At 42.7% G+C, this 24058-nt stretch overlaps 2 protein-coding genes across 2 annotated transcripts in view; one reads left to right on the forward strand and one right to left on the reverse strand.

Annotated features, from left to right (window-relative positions):
* evla (Enah/Vasp-like a) overlaps positions 1-17360 on the forward strand; it is a 30703-nt gene extending 13343 nt beyond the window's left edge. Inside the window, exons 2-14 of the mRNA XM_053433754.1 lie at positions 3669-3837; positions 4669-4849; positions 8999-9056; positions 9577-9638; positions 10607-11542; positions 13064-13308; positions 13953-14068; positions 14285-14312; positions 14695-14734; positions 15083-15143; positions 15411-15468; positions 15577-15634; positions 15859-17360. Coding sequence (XP_053289729.1) covers positions 3669-3837; positions 4669-4849; positions 8999-9056; positions 9577-9638; positions 10607-11542; positions 13064-13308; positions 13953-14068; positions 14285-14312; positions 14695-14734; positions 15083-15143; positions 15411-15468; positions 15577-15634; positions 15859-15896 — 2050 coding nt within the window. The 3' untranslated portion in view covers positions 15897-17360. The remainder of the gene's footprint in view (positions 1-3668; positions 3838-4668; positions 4850-8998; positions 9057-9576; positions 9639-10606; positions 11543-13063; positions 13309-13952; positions 14069-14284; positions 14313-14694; positions 14735-15082; positions 15144-15410; positions 15469-15576; positions 15635-15858) is intronic.
* A 128-nt stretch (positions 17361-17488) lies between these two features.
* Positions 17489-23395, reverse strand: degs2 (delta(4)-desaturase, sphingolipid 2). The gene is made up of 3 exons (XM_053433755.1): positions 23228-23395; positions 19692-20434; positions 17489-18824 (listed from the first exon to the last, which is right to left on the reverse strand). Exons 1-3 carry the CDS (start codon positions 23307-23309, stop codon positions 18681-18683), a joined length of 969 nt encoding a protein of 322 aa, XP_053289730.1. The 5' UTR covers positions 23310-23395; the 3' UTR covers positions 17489-18680.
* Positions 23396-24058: the final 663 nt, after the last annotated feature.

Consider the following 24058-nt stretch of genomic DNA (forward strand, 5'->3'; position numbering starts at 1 on the left):
ATATTGCGATTGGTTTTTCTTAACCTTGAAATATATTATTGAGACTATCGCAGAGCCCCATCTTAACATGCCTGCTAGGAAAAGGCTGCTGGACTCTGAAGCTGCGCCCCCGCTGCCGCACAAAGATCTGTTGGCCTGTTTATTCAAAGTTCAGTGAAGATCAACCTAATACACAGAGCCCCGAACTGGAGAATCAGTTGCTGTTGTTGTAAGCATGCTTTTGTAATGATCCACAAAGTCACTGGTGGGCCCCTGTTAATGTAAAGTTTATTAATATTGGACGTATCACATTTCAAAATCTAACCAAAGTCAACACTGCACATTCAAGGGTTCAAGAGTGGAGGCGATAAGATGAACAGTTTTCAAGATATGTGAACCACAGACAGAGAGAGATTTCTGGATTTAGAAGATGATGACAGTTGTGTTAGGTTAAGTTTGAATGTTTGCATCTGTGTCAAACAGGGTTTTACATTTCGTTTGTAGTGAGTTGATGGATTTGGATCCTGTGCTATTTTTAAATGGATTTGAGGAATGTCACATTCGCATCTGTTTGTCTTAATGACAAATGCGTTTCCTGTTTAATTTTGAACTTCCTGTTGGTCTGTGGATGGAGGATATTTATTCTGCAACCAGCATCTTGCTTTTGTCTTGGTTTTACCATCCAAGCCTCGGACTAAATCCAACAAGAATGTCACTCAGAAAACTCAAACCTCCACCAAAGTCCCACATGCCTGTGTGCAACCACATTAGGGTTGCATACTAACCCAATCCACTTAACATACCTCATTTGTTTCAGCAAGATCCATGAATTATTCTGTGAGAAATCAATAAAATTGTTATGCAAAGACAGTAAAAACAAATCCTGCATCCGGACCTGCACCAATGCTTTCTTTCCTTTTCCTGTAATCCCACTAACAGACAGACAATCAAACCGAGATGAAAACATTCGCTCCTTGCTAGAGGAAATTAATCCCTTTTGATTCTGCGGTTTAATTATGAATCAGAAGCATTGTCATGCATTTGTGATTTGACAACTTCATGTATGTTGCTGCTAGTTAACTCAAAAACAGTTGTGCAGCGAGGAGTGATGGGTATTTGACAGAGGGAGGGTGGTTGTAATGGTGGGCGTTGTTTCTGAAATCCATCTGTCGAGAAAGCTTCAAAGCGACGAGATGTACTCTGCAGTTTATATTGAGACTTTCCAACATTGTTATGTGGAATTAAACATCTGTCAACAGCTGTCGAGAGATTCCAAGGATGAAATGATTTTCAGCTGAAAGATTTCACCGAGACATAAAACAATGTTGATGTCTGGTTATTATGTCAGATTGAAAACTTGACTTATAAAATATATTTTCAGAAAATCCATGCAGAATGCACTTAGAAGCTCACATCAGCCCCAGTCTGCCTCACCTTGTTAGGACCTCTTCTATTAAACATCCATTAAGTGTAGAAGATGGAGACGCAGGGTGGATGTGAAGCTGCTGTCTCATCACTGCTGAGTTATTTGAGGCTGTTCAGACGACCGCAGGGGAACCGGAGAGCAGACGATAGCAGGGAAGTGAGAGGAAACCGGATGAGACCAAACCATGTGGTTGGTACAGTCCGGTGGGTGGGGGGTCTCTCAGGTGTCATGTCATCTTCCTCCTGCAGAGCAGCACATCGGAAGAAAGGTTGTCGGAGGAGGGGGTGGTCACATGTTGGCATTTGAATGTTACCGGCATCCTCAGGGCCTTGGAGACAAGAGACAAGATCATGTGTCAATTGATTTACATATCTGCTTTTGCCATTTCTATTACTATTATTTCATTTTTGTTTTTAATGTACTTGTAGCAAATAACTACGAGTACAAAACTTCACTGTATAATTTCATTAATTTCAGGCCCAGTAGTCAAGATGATGGAACAATTCATTCATTCATACTCTGTAAGCACAGCGTGTGTTCTGTATTATAAAAGGTTTCCTCTGGGTGACGTCTTTTAAGGGTTCTGACGAATCTAAAACTCATCATTGCAAAATATTATTGAGTCGTTGATTAATTTCTGTCCATCTGAACCTTTTAATCTAACCATTTAATGACGTGAGAATACAGCAGGAAAATGTCATGCGCTGTCAGACACGAAGAAGACGCAGATGAAGATGTCAACTTGGACAGAAAACAAAAGTGGATAAGGGACGATGTGCTGCAAACAAGAACATGTGAAATCTGCAGCAGAATTTATACGTCATGTCCCGCCTCCTTCATCCTCTACTCGGGCACCCCCTCTCGTCTGAAAGCTCTGGAAATTCCTCTGTTGTTGTGAATGTGTCGGACCTGAACCACGTCTTGCTGCATTCTTCATATACAGGTTATTTCTGAAAAGCAGCTTTACAGTTGACCTGCAGATATTGAAGCACTATAGTTTATTGAGAGTCACTAAGCACATTAACAAAGCCCCTCGCTTTGCTTTCCTTGGCCTTCAAGGCAGCAGCCTGCTAATGTGCGTCTGAGAGTGGCTCCCCGAGGTGTCGGGGGTGAAAACCAGAGAAGCATTTAGACACTTCACAGGTTCTGCAGTTTAACTTCACCTCTGCGTGTCCATGTCGCCTCTCGGCTTTAACACCTCCAGGCACACGTGGTGCTGAGGTCATAGCTGTAGTCTCACACACGGCACATATGGCTCGAGCTGTGTCATACTGTCGGTGGTCATTTTGTGATGTGATTTGTGATGTGATAAAGCCACATGAGTCCGGTGCCAAATGCGTCCGTTTTATTGCTTATGTGACTGTTTTACCCAATGCGTCTGCAGCTGGTTTGCTGATCAAACACTTTTTGCGTTTTTTACACACTTTATCATTACCCGACACCTCGTGCACACCCTCCTGTACACGCTTCTTCATGTGCTGTATAAAGATGCCACCGCACCACAGTAAAGGGGGATTTACCAGGGTTGAGCTTTAGGTTGACATCCTGTTTATAGCTTTTAAAAATGGCAACACGCGCTCTTGTCAGTATGCACAGGCTGCTACATTCCGGCAGTATGCGTGTGTTTATGTTGCAGTGGTCACTTGTAGTGCTATCTGCAGAAAGGTGTGGCTTCCCTCAGCTCCAGATAATTACACCCTAACTCTTTTTTATTGGTTTTAATCCATTGATCACATTTTAGGGGTAAGAGAGTGCAGTGAGGCATCTCTATAATCCAATATTCTCAACCATTAAAGGAGCCGCCCAATCACACCCACTTTCCAGTTATTTACTCTTCCGTTCGCTTTTATCTCTTAACTTAGCTTCTCGTGAAGGACTTCTTTCATTATTCTTTGTAAAATCACTGGGCTTTGAAATCTGGCCTTCAGTGGCAAAGGGTAACCGACGTGTTTCCTTTTTTCAGTCTTAATGAAGTTGTAGGAGCTTTGAATGATTTTTTTCCGCCACTGAATCTATTATCCAGCACCCGGTATAAAAATAGAATGAATACCTTCAACATCTTCTTGGCAAGGACACATGAAATGTTGTTGTTGAATGATGATATAATTATCTATATTCTTGTGAAAACCTTTGTAACAAAACACTCAATTCCCATTTATGCCGGATAAAGAAACGGTATATAACATTAACCGGCTCTCGATACCTCCACATCCAGCAGAATGATGTTAACACCGTCTTTCTTTGTCCCTCTTTCTGTCTCCAGTGAACAGAGTATCTGCCAGGCGCGGGCCTCGGTCATGGTCTACGATGATGCCAGTAAGAAGTGGGTGCCCATTAAGCCCGGGCAGCAGGGCTTCAGTCGCATCAACATCTACCACAACACTGCCAACAACACCTTCCGAGTGGTGGGCGTCAAACTGCAGGACCAGCAGGTGAGAGACTCAATGAAAAGGATCAATATTACAAACTCTGGTTATTGTTTAGTTGTCATTCTCATATAATCTCAACACTCCTTCTTGAGATAAGCATTTTTAATGTTTCATCACTAAAGACATTTAGATATCATTAAATCACAAGAGAAGAAAAAATCCGGGCGTCTTCTTGGACAAACAACTTTAGTCTCTAGTTAACCTAGCCCCAATTATCATGTCTTTGGACTTTGGGGGCTCGGCCTAACAGGGATTTGAACCAAGAACCTTCTTGCTGTGGGACGACCACCGTGCTGCATGCAGCTTTGGCTGCTATAGCATACGAAAGAGTGAGAGTTTTTACAGTTGAATAAAATGAACAGCCCTGCCCTGATTCAACATACAGCATGATGCGAGGCCCTTTTTTGTGTCAGTGCAGATGTTTGTTTGTTTCTGTTATTTAATGGAGGAATTTTAGTTTAATATGATTTAATTATGATCCCTCAGTAAAGAGAGTCAACCCTTCCCCCAAAACATGATGCTCATCTTTCATGACTGAGCGAACTGAAAAAGATCTTGCATTTATTTAAAGAAAATCGTAGAATAATTGTAGTGAGAGTTAGTTCTTATTTATCCTCATCCATCACCACACTGGTTCTGTTGGGGTTATAAAACCATCAGTGAGGCAGATGGACACTGTAGTCAAATCTCCAATTGTGAGGGAGAAAACAAACAAGAATCTCCTTCTCGTCCTTCGACACCAGCTGATGATGAACATTGAGAGAAATTGTTGTTAAGTCTGCAGCAACTTGTCGTCTTTGACTTCACAGCATCTCATGCTCTCTTGCATTAAAGGTGGTGATCAACTACTCCATAGTGAAGGGCCTGAAGTACAATCAGGCCACTCCGACCTTCCATCAGTGGCGTGACGCTCGCCAGGTCTATGGGCTGAACTTTGCCAGTAAGGAGGAGGCCACCACCTTCTCCAACGCCATGCTGTTCGCCCTCAATGTCCTCAGCTCACCGGACGGCGGAGGTAAGGATTCATGACGTATATAGAATAAATTCATCCTGCATAATTTGAATTCCCACCTCCAATTATTCTTTAATCCATTAAATAAAAAAATTCACTCCATGATCAATATTTTCCACGAGCGGCGCTAATACCCTGGTTTGTGTTGGACTCTCTGTCGGGCCATGAAGTTGTTCTAAGACATTCTCTGAATGTTTCAGTGAGTCATGTTTCATCTCCATGGAGAAATGGTGGGGGGGAGACTCTGTGATGTTTGTATGTGGAATGTCAGAAGGATTTCACATCAAATTACGACCTCTAATCTGTGAGCAATACAAATCTAATTTTAAAAACAAAACAATGTTTCTACATAGTTTGACTATGTAGAAACTGAACAGTTCTTCATCAAACTCTACTTTTTAAAGACAACGGGAAAAAAATTGAATAGACAAGAGTAGCATAAGGAGGATGATTGACAATAGCACATTCAAGCGTCACACAATAATCTAAACTGTTGATTACACGTACACATGTAGCTGCAATGTTCAAAGCCTATGTTTCATAGGACTGAACAAAGCTGTACTGCCCTCTGCTGGTTCATGACACGAATTGCAGATGCGGTCTAGAATTCAGACAGTAATTGTGGCTGGTTGCTAAGTGGAAAGTTGTTATTTTATCCTCATTTAAAGGTTTGTTTTCACATGTTCACCTCCAGTCAACAGCTGATGGAGACAAAAAGGAAATGAGTGGAAAGAGAGAAGGGCGTTAAGGCCGTTGGTTTGCATCTCGTGTTTTCCCCATTTACAGCTTCACTGTTTCATTACCGCCCATAGCATTTCAAAGTAAAACATAAAACTGTTTAAAGCATGGAAGCAGCGTTATTATAGTTGTAGTCAACTCAGCAGTTTTAATTTTTTTATGAGCTTTATACATGATCAGACCTGAGCTGTATTAGAAGTTGACGTCACGCATACTCTAAGAGTTTATTTAATAGCTTCTGAGCAGCTCTGGTTACGAGCCACTTATAAGTTTTGTATTTAACTGAGTGTCATCCCATCCCATCCTTGTGACTCTTGGCTAAAATATCCCATAAGGAGCCATGATGTCGTGGCCCACTGCGTTCACATGGCAGCATGATGGGCCTGGTCCTGCAGGGGAAACGTGTGTCTGTGTGAGGAAAAGTTTCTCGTTGACGTCTTGATTATTTCCGGTCCTTACGGTACTGATAGTAAAAAGGATTTGGAAACATCACTGGTACTTTGGTTGGATACTTAAGGGAGAGTTTCTCACTATGTTGACCCCAGAGATTTCACCTGGTGTCCTCAGGCGGGTTTCTTCAGCCATCATCACCCTCAGTAAGTGTTGTGCTGTAGAGGGAAGTTGTAATGCACGTTTGCAATGTAAACAAGCTGTCGGCGAACAGAGGGAATTTGAGCTTCAACTATTTTTTAACAACGAAAAAGAAATTAGTTAAATTAACAGAACAATAATCTATAGAGCATTTAATGCTTTCATTTGCCATCAATTTTAAACTCAACAACTTTGAGTTTTGGACTCAAGAAATTAGATATTAGAAGACACCTTGTGCTCGAGGAAGTTTTGATGTGTGTCTCTTCACTATTTATTTCGACACATACTTGTCTACACATTTAAAAAAGAAAAATGAGGCTGTTGACGAAGACATTCATTACATAATTTATACTTTCTTAACTCACATTGGCCTGTAAAAAGTTTATTGACAAAGAGATTTAGTATTGAAGTATTGAAAACTTAAAAAGAAGGGGCTTTTGTAATTTTTGTAAGGATTTTTGGCAGTTCATGTGGAAGAAACTGGAAACCTTCACCACTGGATAAACTCAGAAAATGTGAGGAGATCATTCAGAAGAGTGCAAATCAGAATGCCATTGAGGGAAGGCGTACGGATGCTTAAAAGAAAAGTAAAATCTGTCTGTTTCTGTGTGCTTCAACTTTTAAGGAGGCTGATGTTTGTCATTAATCATCTACTGAAAGAATATTCCTGGAGTACAACAGTGAGGGATAATGGATTTCTCTTTGATTTCATTGAGACGGCTCACATATGCACAGTGGTCTCCTGAGATAAAAGACTTACAAGTCTGATCAGGTCTTGTCGTCACCTGAGCTTCCTGTTCTTCTCTGACCTTCCCCGTGGCAACAGCAGAGCACCTCTAGTCACCATGTTAGCAGTAGATACACACACACACACACACACACACACATATGCATGGATTCACATTACGCACAGCAGCACTGTGAAAAAGGGTGATAATTGTCTCCTTCACATGAGCCTCATTAACGTCTGCAGATGGTTTGTGAGGTGTTAATAAAAAGCCTTGGGATGTGTCTGAACACTGAATCCCTGAAGTCTGGAGCAGAGTCAGCAGGTGCATGAAGCATAGGAGGTTTTCACTGCATCTGTAGATTTATATTCCTATAGAGTCTCTGCAACAAAATGTAAAGAACAATATTGTGCCAATGTTGAGCAGTGGGCCTGTCATTACAAAGCCTGCAGTGTCAGACACATTCACATATCAACTCCCTCTTAGCATCTTATTCATAGTGATCTAAAAACTTAATTTAGATCCAGAACTTTTAACAGGATCCACCTAAATGAAAGCTTAGGAAAGGACTGAAGTTTGAAAATATATTAAAGAGAAAGAAAAAATCTATTCAGCATAGTTCAAATCTTCTCTTTCAGTCGTCTGTGTGATCCGTACTGTCGCTCTGCCTCCATGTGGACTGCCCCCATCGCCCCGCCCGACACTCCCATCCATGCCCCTGTCACAGCCAACGGAAATATCACCCATGGGTGTACTGGATGACACAGTGGGCGGTGCAGTTAAATGACTGGTATTCTGGTGATATGTGATAAGTGCCCTCCCCCTGACGCAGCCCTGTTAATAGATGCCCCAGAATGGAGTCTAAAAACTCACCCCAGGGTTCGGGTGAGGAGGCGGCTGAAGACTGTCTGTAGTTGGTCAACAAGCAAAGTGCTAACCTAAGAAGGTCATGTGGCTGATGTTGATTATTTAACATTCAGCAGAGGCTGTTATCGTGTTGACATAGCGCCATGAAACCGTGTTGACACAGTGACTCACACACTGATGATTCATCTTTTATTGAAGGGGTTTTATGTCTCCTCATGGATTTCTTTAGAATCTGTGTGGGATCTGTTTGGTTCTGTTTTAGGAGCCGTGATCTTTTCCTGTGCAGTGTTTTTTTGTTTCTCTCTCTCTCTCTCTCACTCTCTCTCACTCTCACTCCCTCTCTCTCTCTCTCTCTCTCTGAGATCCTTTTCCTGCTGTGGTTTACAGTTGAGATTCCTGTGGTTGGCAACATATTGAGCTAGTTACATTATAAACAGATTGTTGGCTCTCTGGGGCAAAGTCTATACCTCATATGACGCCTGCTGCTGCGTTATGACTGATGCCACTGGTTCATATGAGATGATTATCATTTCTTGGATTTGTGCCCATATTAAAATACACTAGCACACAAATTGAATCCTTTACATTTAAGCACAAAACATATGTTTCAACAGTGTGGGATAATTACAGAGATGATAATACCTATTAGAAATAAGCAGCGATTTGAAACAACATACCTGCTGCAGCATCTAACAAACAAAAGTAGCATATTGTACACAAAGATACACAAGGGAGGAAATTTGAGGTATTAAACCGAGGCTAAGCTGACATGTTGGTAAATCAGGTATTAGTATAAGTATAAAAATATCCCTAAGAAGGATGATGTAAGAAGAGGGAGAAAAGAATAAGGAAAGCAAAGGATGATAGAGGGAGAGAAGCAGATTAGTGTCCAGAAGATAAAGAAAGACAAGTAACGAGGAAGAAGCGGGGGGAGAGCATCAATGCAAACAAGATGTAAAAGAACAAGGCCAGACAGGAAAGAGCAGAGGATGAAGAAGAGGAAAAAAGTTCAGTTCTGACCTTTCCCTTTGCTGCAGGTCTTCCTCACACTCTCTCGCTTTTTCACGTTTACCATGTCTTGACAATACGGACAAAAATGCCCTAGAAATCATGTGTTGAAAAAAAGCTTGTGCTCTGTGCTAAAAGGAAAGTTTATTTCAGCTTCTTTAGACTGTAAAGAAACTGTTGATTGATTTGGATCTTTTTTCTCTTCCCTTGTCTCTTCCAGGTCCAGTCGTCCAGCGCCAAAATGGGCCGTCCTCAGAGGAGAGTGAGGCCCAGAGGAGGTACGAGTTCCCTCAACCTTCTCTGCTGAAGACAAGAGCAGAGATGAAGAAAAACACAAACATAAAAAATATGAAAAATCACAAATGTGGATCAAAAGTGGTTTACTGGAAACAGGGTAGGGAAACCCAGTTGACGTAAATAGGTGGACTAACTATACCAGGTTTTTGCCACACACACACACAAAACGTCTTAGTTTGATCAGTTCATTGATGTAAAAATCAATCCCAGTTTTTTTTGTAGGTACACAAACTAGGGGTCAGGACTCCTAGGGGCTCGTAAGACACAGAAGGAGGGTCACCAGATGATTTACAGAGATAAATACAATTCAAAACAATTCTCAATATCATATTCTAGCCATAATTGTTCCAAAAGCTAAAAAATGATTTAGAGGATGAGACTGGCAACACAAAACTAAAGCATCATGGTCATCTTTGAAGCACTGTAATCCCTACAAAACCTCCTCCTTATTTTAAAAAAATTGAATGACTTTAACAACTCAGACATCCCTGTGTTACCCAGGATGATGGAGCAGCATCAGATGCAGGCGCACAAGGAGAGGGAGCGACGGACATCAGGATCAGGTGAGGCCACAACAAAAGAACCCACACCCAGCTGTATGGACACACACACACACACGCTCTCACACACACGCTGCTCTGGAGACCGAAGGCTGCGCGGCGTCTGCTCCGAGCTACACAAACATTTCAGACAAACAGGCAAAAAAATATATAATGCGGCACATTCAAACTATCAGTAAATGGGTATTTGCTCGCCCTTGTTTATCTTATTTGAGAGAACCTATCAGTGCTGGGTCGGGTGAAGCACTCTGTATGTTGACAAAGCAAACAGGGGATTTTATCATGAATAAATACCAGAGATTCCAGACCCTGCATCCGTTGGCTCCGGCAGGTGAACAGGCTTCCCCAGTGTTGTTTGTGTTAGGTGTTTCCAGGCCTTAGTTTCCACCACTACTCCCACAGTCCGTGTGCCCTCGAGCTTTTTTGAATCTGTGCACACATACAAGTGTTCAAGTTTGCCTCTCAAACACACACACAGAATTCAACATCCTCCTCTGTCCCTGCTGTCAGTGGTGATATCAGTACCCCCCTCCCCCCTCTCCCCCTCTGTCCCTGCAACATGCTGCACTACCATCTCTTTCTTCCAGCTACTGTTGGGGGGCGAAATGCCATATGCTTCTTGATCATGGCTCAGTCATGTTGCATTCTGCCGCTTGTTCTTTTTATGCTATTTTGATTATTTCTTATTTGCTGCCAGCTTCTGTTTTTTGGATTGCTCCTGATTTTCTCATCTTGCTTGGTTGATCAGTTGTTTGCTTTTCATTCTTCTCACGTTTTTCTCTTTTCTGTTTTCCTTTGTTTGTTGCCCTCCTTCGTCGTCCTCCTCTTCGTTTGCATCTCCTCTCTCTCTCTCTCTCTCTCTCCCTCTCTCTCTCTCTGTCTCTCTGTCTCTCTCTCGCTCTCTCGCTCTCTCTCTCTCTCTCTCTCTCTTTCTCTCTCTCTCTCTGTCTTTCTCTCTCTGCCCGTCACAGTCGTTTCCACTCTCCAATATAAAGTCTCCACTCCTGTCACTCACCCAGACACCCCTCCCGAGTACAGACAGTACAGAGCTAGCACACTGCCACCCTCCTATGTCCGCGTGGCCTCCTCCCCGCCCACCTCGGTCTCCTCCTCTCCGTCTCAGGAGAGAGAGGCAGGGGCTGCTAGGGACAAGGCCCAGCTCTCCTCCCAGCTCTCCACCTCGCTTGCCTCAGCTTTTTCCCCAGTCCAGGCAGGAGTGGCCACGCTGGGCCGACAGGTCCGTCAGATCCCCCTTTCTCCTCCCTCCGCAGCCCGCCACCTCCACCTCCAACAGCAGCAACAAGACTTCATGCTCCCCCCTAAACACGGCACCTGGTCCGCCTCTCATTTGCAGCAAATGTACGCCCAGATGCCCCCCTCCTGCTCCCCTCCAATCATGATGGCCATGCCTGTGAAGCAGAGCTTGCCCCCACAGCCCGTTCTCCCGATGGCTCACCCGCTCCCGCCCGTGAGCACAAGGATGAAGCCCCCACCTCGTGACCCGGGCACCATGACAAGCCCTCACCAACAGTACCCCCAGCACCAGCCCCACCCTCACTCCAACGGCCAGCCAGACGACCATTACTCCCCTCACTCTCAGCATCTCCAACACAACCCTCAGCTCTGCGAGGCCGCCCCCCTGCCTCCTCTGATAGGTCAGCCAGCCCCAGGCCCTGCCCCCAGCCACCAACCCCAGTACCCATCCACCTTCCACCCTCAGCAGCACCAGCAACTACAACATCAACAACCACCACCGCAGCAGCAGGTGTACCACCATCAGGCCCAGACCCTCACCACCACTACCTCCTCCTCCTCCTCACCCCCCTCTTACACTGCAATGTCTGACGGGGGCTCGCCCAAGAAGACCCCCTCCCCCATCCCCCAGCAGGCCCCCATGGCCATCAGCAGTAAGTATGAGGAGGAGAGAGGAGGAGGACGTCTCTCAGCAGAGGGTTGTTACTCTTGTGTAGTGTTTGTGTGAATGTGTGTGTGAGTGGGAGCAGAACACGATAGAGACCCACACAGATGTTTGTACTTATGTTGCTCGATGACGTCTCCTCTCAGGATTGTGAGGGTGTGAACTTGACCGGACCCACCCTGCTGCACCTATAGAGCGAGACCTATAGGGCGAGATAACTGTTATCACTGATATAGCCTAATCCAGGCCAGAGGAATAGGAAAAACCTGTGTGGGCTTGTAGAACCTGTAAATCAAACAGTGATTAACTCATTCAGCCTTTTTAGATAATAAATAAAAGCAAAAAGGTTACAAAGTAAATATCAAAACATCAATTTAAACCATCGAAAGGCTTGTTCTGCACTAGCTTCTGTAAATAACTTTAGCACAAGAACAACCAGCCTTCGACTTGTCAAGAAGAAAGAGCCCAGGTTACTACTAACATTAAATTAACGACGGCTCGGTTCTGTCCAGTTGTAGCATTCGGCCATGACTGTGTGTTGTGAGTCTGCACAACACCAGGAGCCTGAAACTGACGCAGCTAAATGGAATCCAGGCGTTGTTCAGATATATACACCTGTGATCTTTCTTTTGACACGAAACATAGAAGCAGTGCAAATTCAATATTTTGGTCCTGCCATGTCAGCAAGTGTTTTAATTAGTGAAAACATCAGAGGGAAGACAAACATCTCCTGAAAGCAGGAGGATGGACGCAGTGCTGGCTTGTAGACTTGACCCAGAAAGAAACTGCAGGGGTTTTAAAATATGATGAGTTCCTTTAAGATTATAATAACTCACCTAATTCCTCCAGGATTACGGATTATGTAAAAAAAAAACTGCTTCAGCTCCTCGTATATTCACTTGAATTGGATTTTAACAACCTAAAGTCACATTTAAATCTCAGTCAATAGTTTAACTCCAACGTGCTGCGATACAATACCTCCAGACAGCTTTGTTTTTTCAGTTATTAATTATGCTCTGAAATTCATCCTGCAAAACAACCTTTGAAACATGCTTTAATTACTTAAATTCAACCTTTTGTCCCTTTTATGTCACAGTTAAATATATTCCAAGCTGTGGCTCTTTTAATATAATATATATACAGACACATTGTGCAATGGATCATAGTAAAGCTTAAACTTAAGCTGTCTTGGATATTTTAGTTAATTAATTACTATGAGATGATTGAGCTTGAACAAAAAGATAAATCAGAATATGGGGAAAGTAATGATTGCAACTTGGAAATTAGTCCATTTAATAAGTCTCTATTTGTTTTTCACAAAATTAAACAAAATTAAATTGACTGAACAGTCAGTATCCATCTCCCAGTGGAAAACCCTGTTCTCTGAATGACCTAGCTACCTTCCACTAGCAGCTTCCTGAGATGATGCTTTATCAATCTTCCAAAGGCGGAAAAAATGGTCAGTGCACTTATTGAGTTATTAACTGATGTGTAATTCTGCTCCTCCCAGGCCCCCCTGTCTCTGCAGGTATGCTTTCTGTGGCGCCCCCTCCTTCTGCAGTTCCACCACCCATTGCTGGCCCTCCAGCACCCCCCCCTCCACCGGGTCCACCGCCCCCGATGGCAGTGCCCCCACCCATGCCCCCTCCGCTGCCCACTGGTGGAGGGCCTCCTGGGGGGCCGCCCGGGGGCCAGCAGCAACTCTCAGGACTGGCTGCAGCATTGGCTGGAGCCAAACTACGTAAAGTACACGGGGTGAGACTCCCTGGTTGAACCTCAGGAGGTTTATCCACACATGTTTATGAGTCCGTGCCAGGGACAGCCAGCAGCCAAGGTTTTGTGTCTTTAGATTGTCCGTCAGTCCGTCCCATTCCTATGAACAAGATATCTCAGCCTCAAGGGAACTTCTCCTTAAATTTGGTGCGAATGTTCAGTTCGAATGTTCAGCGAATGTTCAGGAACTAAATGAACTGATCAAAGGTCACTGACCTCACAAAGCACATTTGTTTACTTATGAACAGAATATCTCAGGAATGCCCAGAGGGAATTTCTTCAAATTCCGTACAGACATTAACTTGGACTCTCAGATGAACTTTTTACAATTTGCTTGTCAGAGGCTGAGTTACTTTCTTTTCCCTCGGAAATGTGTTACCTCATAAAAGCCTCGAGACAATACTTTCAAATTGCCACAACGGTTCAATTACACTCACAGATGAGCTGCTTAGATTTCAGTGTGTCAAAGGTCAGAGGTCACGGTGGCCTCATATGAGTCTGAAAAACTGCACTGGGTGACAGAGGTTTATAAACACAAGGTTGTATTTCTAGTTTTATTGAATCAGTATTTAATTCTGGAAAATGGAGAGAGTAAACTAAAACTTGTTTTATCATGTGTTCCTCAGGAGGAAAGCAGTCCGCCTGGGTCTGGAGGAAAAAGTGACTCCAACCGGTCTAGTGGTGGCAGTGGTGGTGGTGGGGAGGGACTGATGCAGGAGATGAATGCCTTACTAGCTCGCAGGTCAAACAGCTACACACACACACACACACACACACACACACACACACACACACACACACACACAAACACACACACACCTTCCCTTCAAACTAGATTTCCTCGGAATTTTTTTTTCATATTTCTTATATCTCCTCCTGGTAATGATCCTTGTGTGCAAGTCAATGATTTATCTTTATGATCTCACTGTTTGCTCATGTCCACATTCTGCCCTCACAGACGGAAAGCTTCAGAGAAACCTGATGAGGTAAGTTTTTTTTATTTCAGGTCACCAGATGTATCATCATATATCATGTAGTTCTGCTTATGGTTAATTCATAATAACATTATAGTTATTAGCATTTTCTGACTGCAAATAATGGTGAAAGCTTAAATTACAAGCTTTAGAGGAGCTGGGAGGCGGATTTATTGAGTTAACTTCACACAAAGCCTCCCTAGCTGTTCCTCCTCTTTCCACTCTATGTGCTAAGCTAGCCGCTTTCATGGTGGCTTTATTATAAGTAGCGTTTAGACAAGAAAGGAATCAATGCTCTCGTCGAACTCTTCTTAAATTGAAGAAGTGTATTTTAAAGAATGTTTCGATTTTTGTCTTGTTCATGTTATCATCTGTTTTTTCCTCTTTCCTGCAGGATGACTCCGGTGGTCGGGGGCCTGGTCAGAACTCAACAGGTACAGACCAATTCTTCCACCACATAATTATATATATATATATATTTACCATATATTTATATATACGAACTGGATTTGCGACTAGATAGGCATTTAATAGAAGCCATAACTCCGCCAAGGCCCAACAGTCCCCTTATGAAACACATTTAAATTCACTAGATCCGGATCTTCACCAAATTTCACACACTCTAAACATGTCAGATATTTGTTCACATCAACATCCTTGAATTCTTCTCTAAAGAATCAATGAAATGTTTCAAAAACGTCCTATCTCATAGTGTTCGAGAAAGTGAAAAATAATTCCTGGAGCCACCCCCTCATCTCATGTCTTCCTCCTCTCCTCTCTAGATGGTGTGAAGAAGCCATGGGAACGATCCAACTCTGCAGAAAAGTCCTCACTGGTTTCCAGGTCTGCAAATAAGAGGAGGAGCGAGGGGAGAAAGACAGATCGTATAATAAATCGATGAAATGAAACAGACAGGGACCGTCTGGCATTAACCATAGGGATTTATATTTATATATCAGAATGAATTGAATCCTTTGCACTTCACGCACTAGGACGTTATCAGTATTGCTATCACAGGAAGAGTCAAAACTGTGGTAACTTTTAACAACAGTGCACCTCCCCTTAAATACACAGTCTTATAATAGTTTTGTGTGCGTCTGTGTGTTGCAGGGTGAGACCCATTGGCAGCACGAGTGAATCAGACACAGAGTTTGACAGGATGAAACAGGTCGGTGTAATTCTCCTCTGTGTCGTTTCGTGAATTTTTGATGGGTTTAGTAAACTTTTATGATTTTTACACTCCCTGTAAAACTCACAGGCAGGTTTTGCTTTGCAGGAAATCTTGGACGAAGTTGTACGCGAACTGCATAAGGTGAAAGACGAAATCATAAATGGTGAGCATTGTAAAGCGATCAGTGCTGAGCATCTAGTAGCACGCAGCCTGTTCAATCTTTATCTTTGACAGACACCAGTTTTTTTTAAACCTGAATTCTCATATTAAAAAATGAGCTGACATCCATTATATGAACAAACCAAATGGCCGACCCAGGCAAAGCTTCTCTTTATGCTGCAGAGTCGACATAATCCTCCTCCTAAACGCTGCGTTCTTTCCTTCCAGCCATCAGACAAGAAATCGGTAGAATCAGTACGTCCTAATCTCACCTGAGCCCCATCGGAGGAGAGCGAGAGGAGGAGCGAGAGGAGGACGGACATGCAGATGCACAGACACGAGGACCAAGGAATGTTCTCTCAACGTTTCTGGGAGCTTGCGATGCCACGATGCAAGTTGCAGAGATGTTGCGCCAACATTGGAGTCTGCTGGACAGCGAAAAACAGAAAGGGAAGAAAAAACGTTGACGAGCGAGAAAGGATTGACGAGAGGAGGTCATGAGAAATGGACGGACAAAGAATGACGACAGGACTGATGAACTAAACAGAGGATTGAAAGATGAACTGAAAGACAAGCGGAGGGATTGACGGACGTTAGTGCTGGGTTCGGTGTTGTGTCCTCTCTGTGCACCTACGACAGACTCAGTCAGCCCGGTGTTGCAACTCTTTGTTCTCTGTTCAGTCTTAAGAAGAAAATATTTTTTTGTTTTCTATGTTTTTACTGTTTTATTATTTAAAAACTGTGGTGATAATGATGATGCTGTGGACGACAATGAGTATTTTAATGATATAATAGAAGGAGAAAGGAATCTTGCACACCATTTATGTCAGCCTTTTCTATTTTCTATTTTTATTTTATTTTTTGGGATTCATCCCTAAAAATTTGATGATAAAAAGCACAATATGGGCGAAACGGTGCTGCAGACTCACCTGGCCTCAACTGGCGTATTTAAAAAAAAACGGGCTTTTTATGACCTTGTTCATACTGATGTTGTGTGTCCAACCTTTTCTCTCCAGAGGTAATGGAAAAACATGTTAATGTGTGAACGACAATTAGCCACTTGAATGACCTCCTCCTTCTACGTTCAACGTTTTACAAACGAGCAAACGATTCTTCTGGCGAGTAATCGAATAACGCACTCTGGCTCTACAACTCCAGTGGGACTGAGGAACACGTTCGTCTCAGATGTGCGAGATCATTGAAACTTGGGGATCGTTCACAGAACAGGCCAACAACTGTAAATGTGCCACCTAGTTTTACCTAGATATAAAACAATGTAGTGCTAGGGTATCTTATTAGCCATTCTATGCTTTGTGAACCGACCAAGTATGCATGAAATCTCTATGTCGATTCGTTTATTTTATTTTATCCGGGTTGACGAATAGAGACAAATTTTTTTTTTTTTTAAATAAAATAAAAATGCAAACGGTGGTACATTTATTACAGTGGTTTGTTTCCATGAAGATTCCCCCTGTCTATATATGAGATGTTGAACATGATAATGGTAGCAATGTGAAAAAAAACAAGGGGGGGGGGGGCTGGCAATATGCAAATCTTGAATAGAAGTGACTGTGCAGAAAGTGACTGTTGGCCCGTGTGATGGTAGCTACATGTGTCTTTGCAGGAAGGATTCAGTTGATTATGGGTTGTTTGCATTTTATCCACCCTGTCCGCTCTCAATACGTTCTGATTTAAAAAGCTGGAAGTAAATTCATTCAAACAGAAAACAAGACGTGTCCGACATCTACGCAATATGCTGTTTAGTGTGTGTGTGTGTGTGTGTGAGCATATGTACAAATAATAGAAAAGTTCACATCTGAAGTTCAGACACATGACGAATCAACCACAAACAATCATCTTCATTGTAGCATATTCTTATAAGGATCTTTTACTGTTTTATATATCTTAGTCATTTAAATAGAAACATCAGATCATGGTATCAATCACAACACGTAGACAATATAGTTTATACAGTGCATGGACAAAACAAGCTTTAATAAGTCTGTCTGAGGAGCTGCTGCTGCGTCAGCTGCTGGTAAATCAGTAGAAAAAGTGCAACACTCCAAAGTAATTTAATGTGGTCTTCTATGAACTTACTGGAAATATAGAAAGTGCACAAGTGAACACAAGAAGAACCTCGGCATGTTTCGGTTCATTCACCAGCCGCGACAGTCTCCAAAACAAACACTTAGAGCTCATTGACAACTTGATTTGATATCGTACGTTGTTTCTGATTTTAATCTCAATTTAATGTAGATAGAATCAAACCGTTCACAGTAGAATTGGGCGTCACTGGAGAAAAGGCTCTTCTTACTGAAAGGTAAGTTTCAACGCTCATTTTCCGCCTCGGCACCGTTCTGCTTGGTCGGGAAATTAGATTTGGTGAAGTGAGTCTTTTAATTCTCACGTGCGGGGATTATTGAAGGGGCCTAATGTAACGCTGCCGGGCCGGAGAGGAACTGACAGAGGTAGTGACAGCTCCGTAAAACTGATTGAGGATAAACACAACCTTTGCCTTGACAGAAATGAGAAATGTTTACCTTTTATATATTATATTACCCTGAACAAATAACATTGTTTACCAACCGTAAAGAGAAATACTTCAGTTGCTATGGTATTTGTATAACTTTACTTTGAAGAAAGAAATTCATCTGTGTGTTACCAGTACAGGTATGTTGTAAGTTGGTAAACAATTCGATTTTTTTCAGTTATTCTATTTTCCTTTTGCCTTCCTCAGTGTTGTCTGGACACAAGAAAATAACATTGTCGTGACAACGGGCCGGCACTTAATTGCAGGAATAAAAAGTCTGAATAAATAACAGAGCACTGGCTGCACGTGCTGATCTCCAATAACTGTATGTATGCAACTGATGTGTGCACATTGGTTTCCATATCGTAACAGACAGGGCTAATTTAAGATGAGAAGGCCCAACAGATCACATGAATACATACAGTATCAGCCACACTACATGGAAAAAGCTTTAAACTAGAGAATTTCATTGCGGTCCTTTTATTTTTGGGACGATTGAACTTCACATTCCGTCACAGCTCTATCCCTGCTTGCTCAGCTTGTACTCCCGCTTGATTCTGGCATAGGGACCGATGCTGTCGTCGAACACAAAGTCCCATAATACCCTGGTCCAGGAAGTGTGTTGAGGCAGGCAGTCGTAATACTCTGCTGCGATTTTCTTGACCTGCATATGGAAAACACAGGAAAGTAAATATGTTTGTTTTTAACAGCATTACACACAAACTACTTGACAGATTACCGTGACATTTGGTGATAAGAAACTTTTCCCACTGTCTGCAACATTGTTCAACCTTTCCCTTGATTTCTCAGGAAATAATAAATGGATCTAGATGAAATAATCCAGCACATCTAGGGAACTGAAGTTTGTGAGTGTGTGCAATGTGGTGCAGATCCCAAAATAAAACAACTCTAGAACTAGTAAATCTACATGTGATCTGGGACTACTCGGAGGTGTGCACTACTCTGTGGCATTCAAGTTCAACGTCACAGCTTATTTCACTAAGGAATCAGATATAGACGGAAGAGCAGACTGAGGCAGACATTTTACTGCTTTGTTGAGCAGGAGCTTTTTACGTATTTTTCTGTGTAATTGAAAAATATATATATCGCTTGATGGTATAAAAGTTTCTAAACAGAAAAAAAAGTTTACAGCAACAACAGCTCTGCCAGGAACAAAAATAGCTCATCAACCTGAGCATGATTTCCAAACCGCCTGGATTGGTTGAATCAGTGTCATTGTGAACTGTGTCAAAAGGCTCTTTGAATCTTCTGAGGCAGCAGTTAATCAGTGACAAAACCTCGGTTTTTCCTTTTAATAAATATCTGCAGTCGATAGAAAAGAATGTGACGTGGCATTTGCTGATACCTGTCTTTTTGTTTAGCCTCTGAAAGACAGGAGACAGGAGTCTTATCTGCAAACGCCTGCAGGAGAGGTTGTGTAACGCTGGACTAATTAACGCCTCAGGGAGGACGAACAAATGGACCTGTTGGAAATGTACAGTCAGGATTTATCACAGTCGCATGGTCTCACCTGAGGTAGTTTACTGCCGGGTATGCTGGGGAAGTCATGGTGCTCCATGTGATAGCCCACATTGAAGGTGAGCTTGTTCAGTGGTCCATAGTAGGAATAGGTCTCATGTCCCTTCAGGAACATGTAATGCTCAGCTATGAAATGTCCAGAGAATGGATGCAGTCCCATACCCAGGATGGATCCTGCAATGAGGTAAACGATGGGCTTCAGCCCCCATAGATAGTAGATGATTAGATCTGTCACGAGCTGCACCACAGCGTTCTGGATTTCCAGCAGACCCACTGGTTTAGGATTGACCAACACCGGGCGCAGGGCGTAAAAAAGCGGATTGAGGAAGAGCCACACAACCTTCCTGGCCGGGGTGCAGAAGAACCATCCCTCTAAGTCCGTGGGGATGTCGACGTCCAGCTGGTCGCCTCCCAGATAGCGGTGGTGGTCGATGTGATACTTCTTGAAGGCGGCGGAGTAGGGCAGCCCGATGGGCAGGTTGGCCCACATGGCGAACCAGCGGTTCCACTTGGCCAGCTTGTTGCCGAAGGCCACATTGTGAGAGATGTCGTGGATGGCTAGAGTCAGGGAGTGGTTGATGCAGCCTCCGAAGGCATAAGCCCAGAAGAAGATCCACTTCCAGGACAGGGTGTGGACCAGGTAGCAGGCCAGGAGCTGGCTTAGGACCATGCCTGATACTACCCACTTCAGCTGGGGGTCCGGACCCATCAGGGACTTGATCTCTGGATATTTGGCTAAGGACAGAGGCAGGAAGAAAGAGGGATGAAATGGGGCATGGTTGGAGAGTCAGAGTTAATAGAAAAAGAAGGAAGTAGTTAAGTAGAGTAATTAATGGTTCGGAGAAAAGGGTAGCGGGTTGAAAAGAAGAAGGCAGTAGAAGGAACCAAATGAAAAAGGGGGGAAGTGATGTCAAGGCCACTTATTAATTAAAGGAAACAAAGTATCCATCATACAGCAGAGCGATTGTTTACCAGTCGTTAACAAGTTGATTTTAAATTCTTGATCTCATTCGTTTCACCGTGTCGCACCGTATCTCGATACTCTGAATCTCAAAACAACAGAGTCAAGCGTACTGTGAGGTGCGAGTGCTTCTCCTGGGAGGAGCCTGCTGACAAGTCACTTTTAATTGGCAGAGGTGTTGGTTTTCTTGAGGGACACGAATCTCGGGGAGACACGAGCGCAAAAGATCTTTACAACACATACCACAGATCTTACAGGATGTGATCTGAAGAGATTTGGTGCAGAAGGTCAGAAACTCCACAATACAGGATCACAGGTGACGAGTCACTCCCAGCATGCATCAGGGGAACAATAGTATCCACCAGCAGATGATAACCCATGCAAATAGGCGTTCAACCCACTTTCACATTATATGGCCGTATGCAAAGTGGACTCGCCCTAGCAACTGAAAGGTTAGGATGACCTGAGCTTGTGACTTCTCTGCCACACGTAGTTATTCAGTTTAAGTTTGACGACATTTAAAACTAAATTGGCTGTGACAACGCCCGTTTTTTATTCTGCAGTAATATTTGACCTCATGCGTCAGCTCCTCATGTCATTTTACTGAGTGGCCCTTTCTCTGGCATCGGAGGCCCAGCCCACTCAACTGTAAAGTTAAATAAATAACCGGACACCATAAAAGGAGATTGTTCAAACTGCTTAAATCAACAGCGCAGAAAATGGTGTACAGCCATCACTGGATTTCAACAGCACTGTCCCCGGGAAGACAATTCATTTCATTCACTGTAGACGTACTGTACCACACTCGGGTTTCAGCCTCAAGTGTCAACCAGGAACCATCGGAGATTCGGCTGCACCCTATGAGTCAAAGCGTCCATTAAAAACATGAAGCTAACATTTTCTAGAAAAGCTTAACAAGATCGATCCGACTGCAGTTAAGTGGGAACAAAATCATTTTCCATGGCCGAATAATCGAGTCGAGCCGACACCTACCCACTCGCCAAAAAGGAGCCATTCAAGACATGACACCGCCTGTCAGTCAAAACACAGCACATGATCATGCTAAACGGAGTGACCTTTGTCATTCACGCCTCTGAGGGGTGATTCAACAAAACTACTCTTTAATAATTCAGGGCTCGGTGGCGTCAAACATCCCTTCATCCTCTTTCACACCAGAGCAGTCATGGACAAAGCCGGAATCAAATATACATCAACAGCTTTAGAAAGTATTTATACTGAATTCCATGATGGGTCAGATAGTAAAAAGTGCCTGTTTTTCCATAAGGATTTCATACCCTTGAGGTGAAGAGAGAAAATATGAAGGATGATTAATATAAATATCCTGATCCCCTGACTCTTAACAAAGCCTCTCCCCTCATTCGATGCATGCCATTGTGTCTCTATGTTTGTCATGTGCAAGGAGTGAGTCTTGTTACCTAGCGAGCTCAGAGGCATTGTCAGCTGCACCTGCTTTCAACAGAAAGTCACAGAGAGTATAGACAACAGGGGCTGGGGGGCTCGTTTACACAAAAGCCAACAGGTATAGGACTTGTGTGAAACCTTTCAAGCAACAGAGACAGAGACACTACGCCTGAAATAATAATGACCCCTAAACGTTGACTTAAATCAATTACGCCTTAAATTTCCATGTAACTTTATTACACAAGTTCAATGTAAAGGGTCAGATTTAATCAAGAGTTTTATATCATGTTGAGTTGGTGGGAGTAAATCAAATAACTCCCACCAAAAATATGTGACTAAATAAAATGCAACTCGTACATAAAAATTGTGTTAATCGTAAATGTTTATGTACAAGTTTAACTTATACCTTAAACTGGTGTTTGATTTATATATTTATGTATAAGTTTGATTTCATAAACTTGAGCTTACACATAAAACTTGTAAATATTTACATCTACATTTAATATTACTTTATCCAATCGCTCGAGTTATTTGATTTATTCACACTAACTCAACATGATGGAAAATGTCATTGAATGTGACACTTCACATTGAACTTGTATAATAAAGTTACATTGAAATTGTATATGTAATTGAAATGCGTCTCTCTTTCTAGGGGGAGGAGAATTAAATAAATCAATAAAAAACATCAAGATACTAATGCAATGAAGTTAATGGACATTCTCTGGCACTGTTATCTGTAATCTATGAAACATAAATTGATATACATCCTATTTTCACAATTTACGTTTAAAAATGTACTGTTCAGTAAGAATTGTTCTACTTGCACAACTAGTATTTCTATTTGTAAATATGTAACTCCCATAGATGTGTGTGTGGGATTGATCCCACTGTGTGTTATCTTCGAGTTTCTGCTCTTGCCCTGAGTCCATTGCGGTCTGAGGGTTCCTTAACCGACGGCTAGTGAACAGGTTTAACCGGCTGCGATCTTATAGTGAGAACACACATGCTCACACACACACACGTACACACGCACACACACTCACACACACACACACCCTTCAACTTACTACACTAACTAGGCAGAAGCTCAGCAGGTGTCTCTCTTCGCTCAGGGATGTTGGACCTTTGCGTCATGTTCTTACCCAGTATCTCTTTTCTCCTGGACGTGTGCGGCTGATCGTTGTAGACCCATTCAAAGTCTCCCCTTCCACCTGTCTTCCCCATGGCTTCTCCTCCGTGAGGGTGAGTGTGAGTGTGTCAGGCTCTCCGGCGTTGTGTCATCAAACCTGCCCGATGGGCCACACCCACTCGCACTGGCTGCAAGGGTGAAGGTGTGTAAAGGTGTGAGAATAAGCCCCGCCCCTCCGCGTGAGAAGAGGGAGGTACAAGTGAGTGTGCACCTGCTGACCATGTGTGTGTACTTGCGTGCGTGCGCGTGTGTGTGTGCAGCCCTCAGGTGTGTGTACTCTCTCCATCTTTAAGTTATATCAACAGGATCTATAACTAACAATGTATGCTCGGGGGAAATTGAAAAAGTACTATTGAACAAAAGAAAATTCTTTGCTCAATTCATTGTGTTTTCTTGAGAAGATCAGCAAGATGTGTCGTTGTTTTTTAACCAGTATCCAGCCCAAAAAGGGTTTGCTGTTTAGGCTATGTTTTTAAACTGTGTAGAAATGTTAAATATCAATGGAATTACTATAAGTGACACCTGGTATTATACATCCCCTTGACAACAAAAGGACCTGCTAAAATGACTTACCTTCACAAATTTGTAGTGTCTCTTAATAAATAAAATAAATTAAATTAAATAAATTAAATAAATTAAATAAATTAAAAAAAATATTAATTAATGCTAAACAAGACCCTTGTTTTTATTTTTATTTTTTTATTTAAAGAAAATTAAATAGACAAGTTTCTTGTTGACGACACAGGGGCTGAGAGGTTTGATGGTGTAACTTGACTGACTGTAA

Source organism: Pleuronectes platessa, chromosome 11 (genome assembly GCF_947347685.1).
Source record: "Pleuronectes platessa chromosome 11, fPlePla1.1, whole genome shotgun sequence".
In the NCBI taxonomy this organism is placed as follows: domain Eukaryota; kingdom Metazoa; phylum Chordata; class Actinopteri; order Pleuronectiformes; family Pleuronectidae; genus Pleuronectes; species Pleuronectes platessa.

Bases quoted from the DNA above. Each gene is read 5' to 3' on its own strand.
- degs2 (XM_053433755.1), bottom strand. From the start codon at position 23,309: ATGGGGAAGACAGGTGGAAGGGGAGACTTTGAATGGGTCTACAACGAT. The intron at 20,435-23,227 runs GTAAGAACATGA...CTCTGTCCTTAG, and splicing joins CAGGAGAAAAGAGATACTGG to CCAAATATCCAGAGATCAAG. The intron at 18,825-19,691 runs GTGAGACCATGC...TTCCATATGCAG, and splicing joins CCGGCAGTAAACTACCTCAG to GTCAAGAAAATCGCAGCAGA.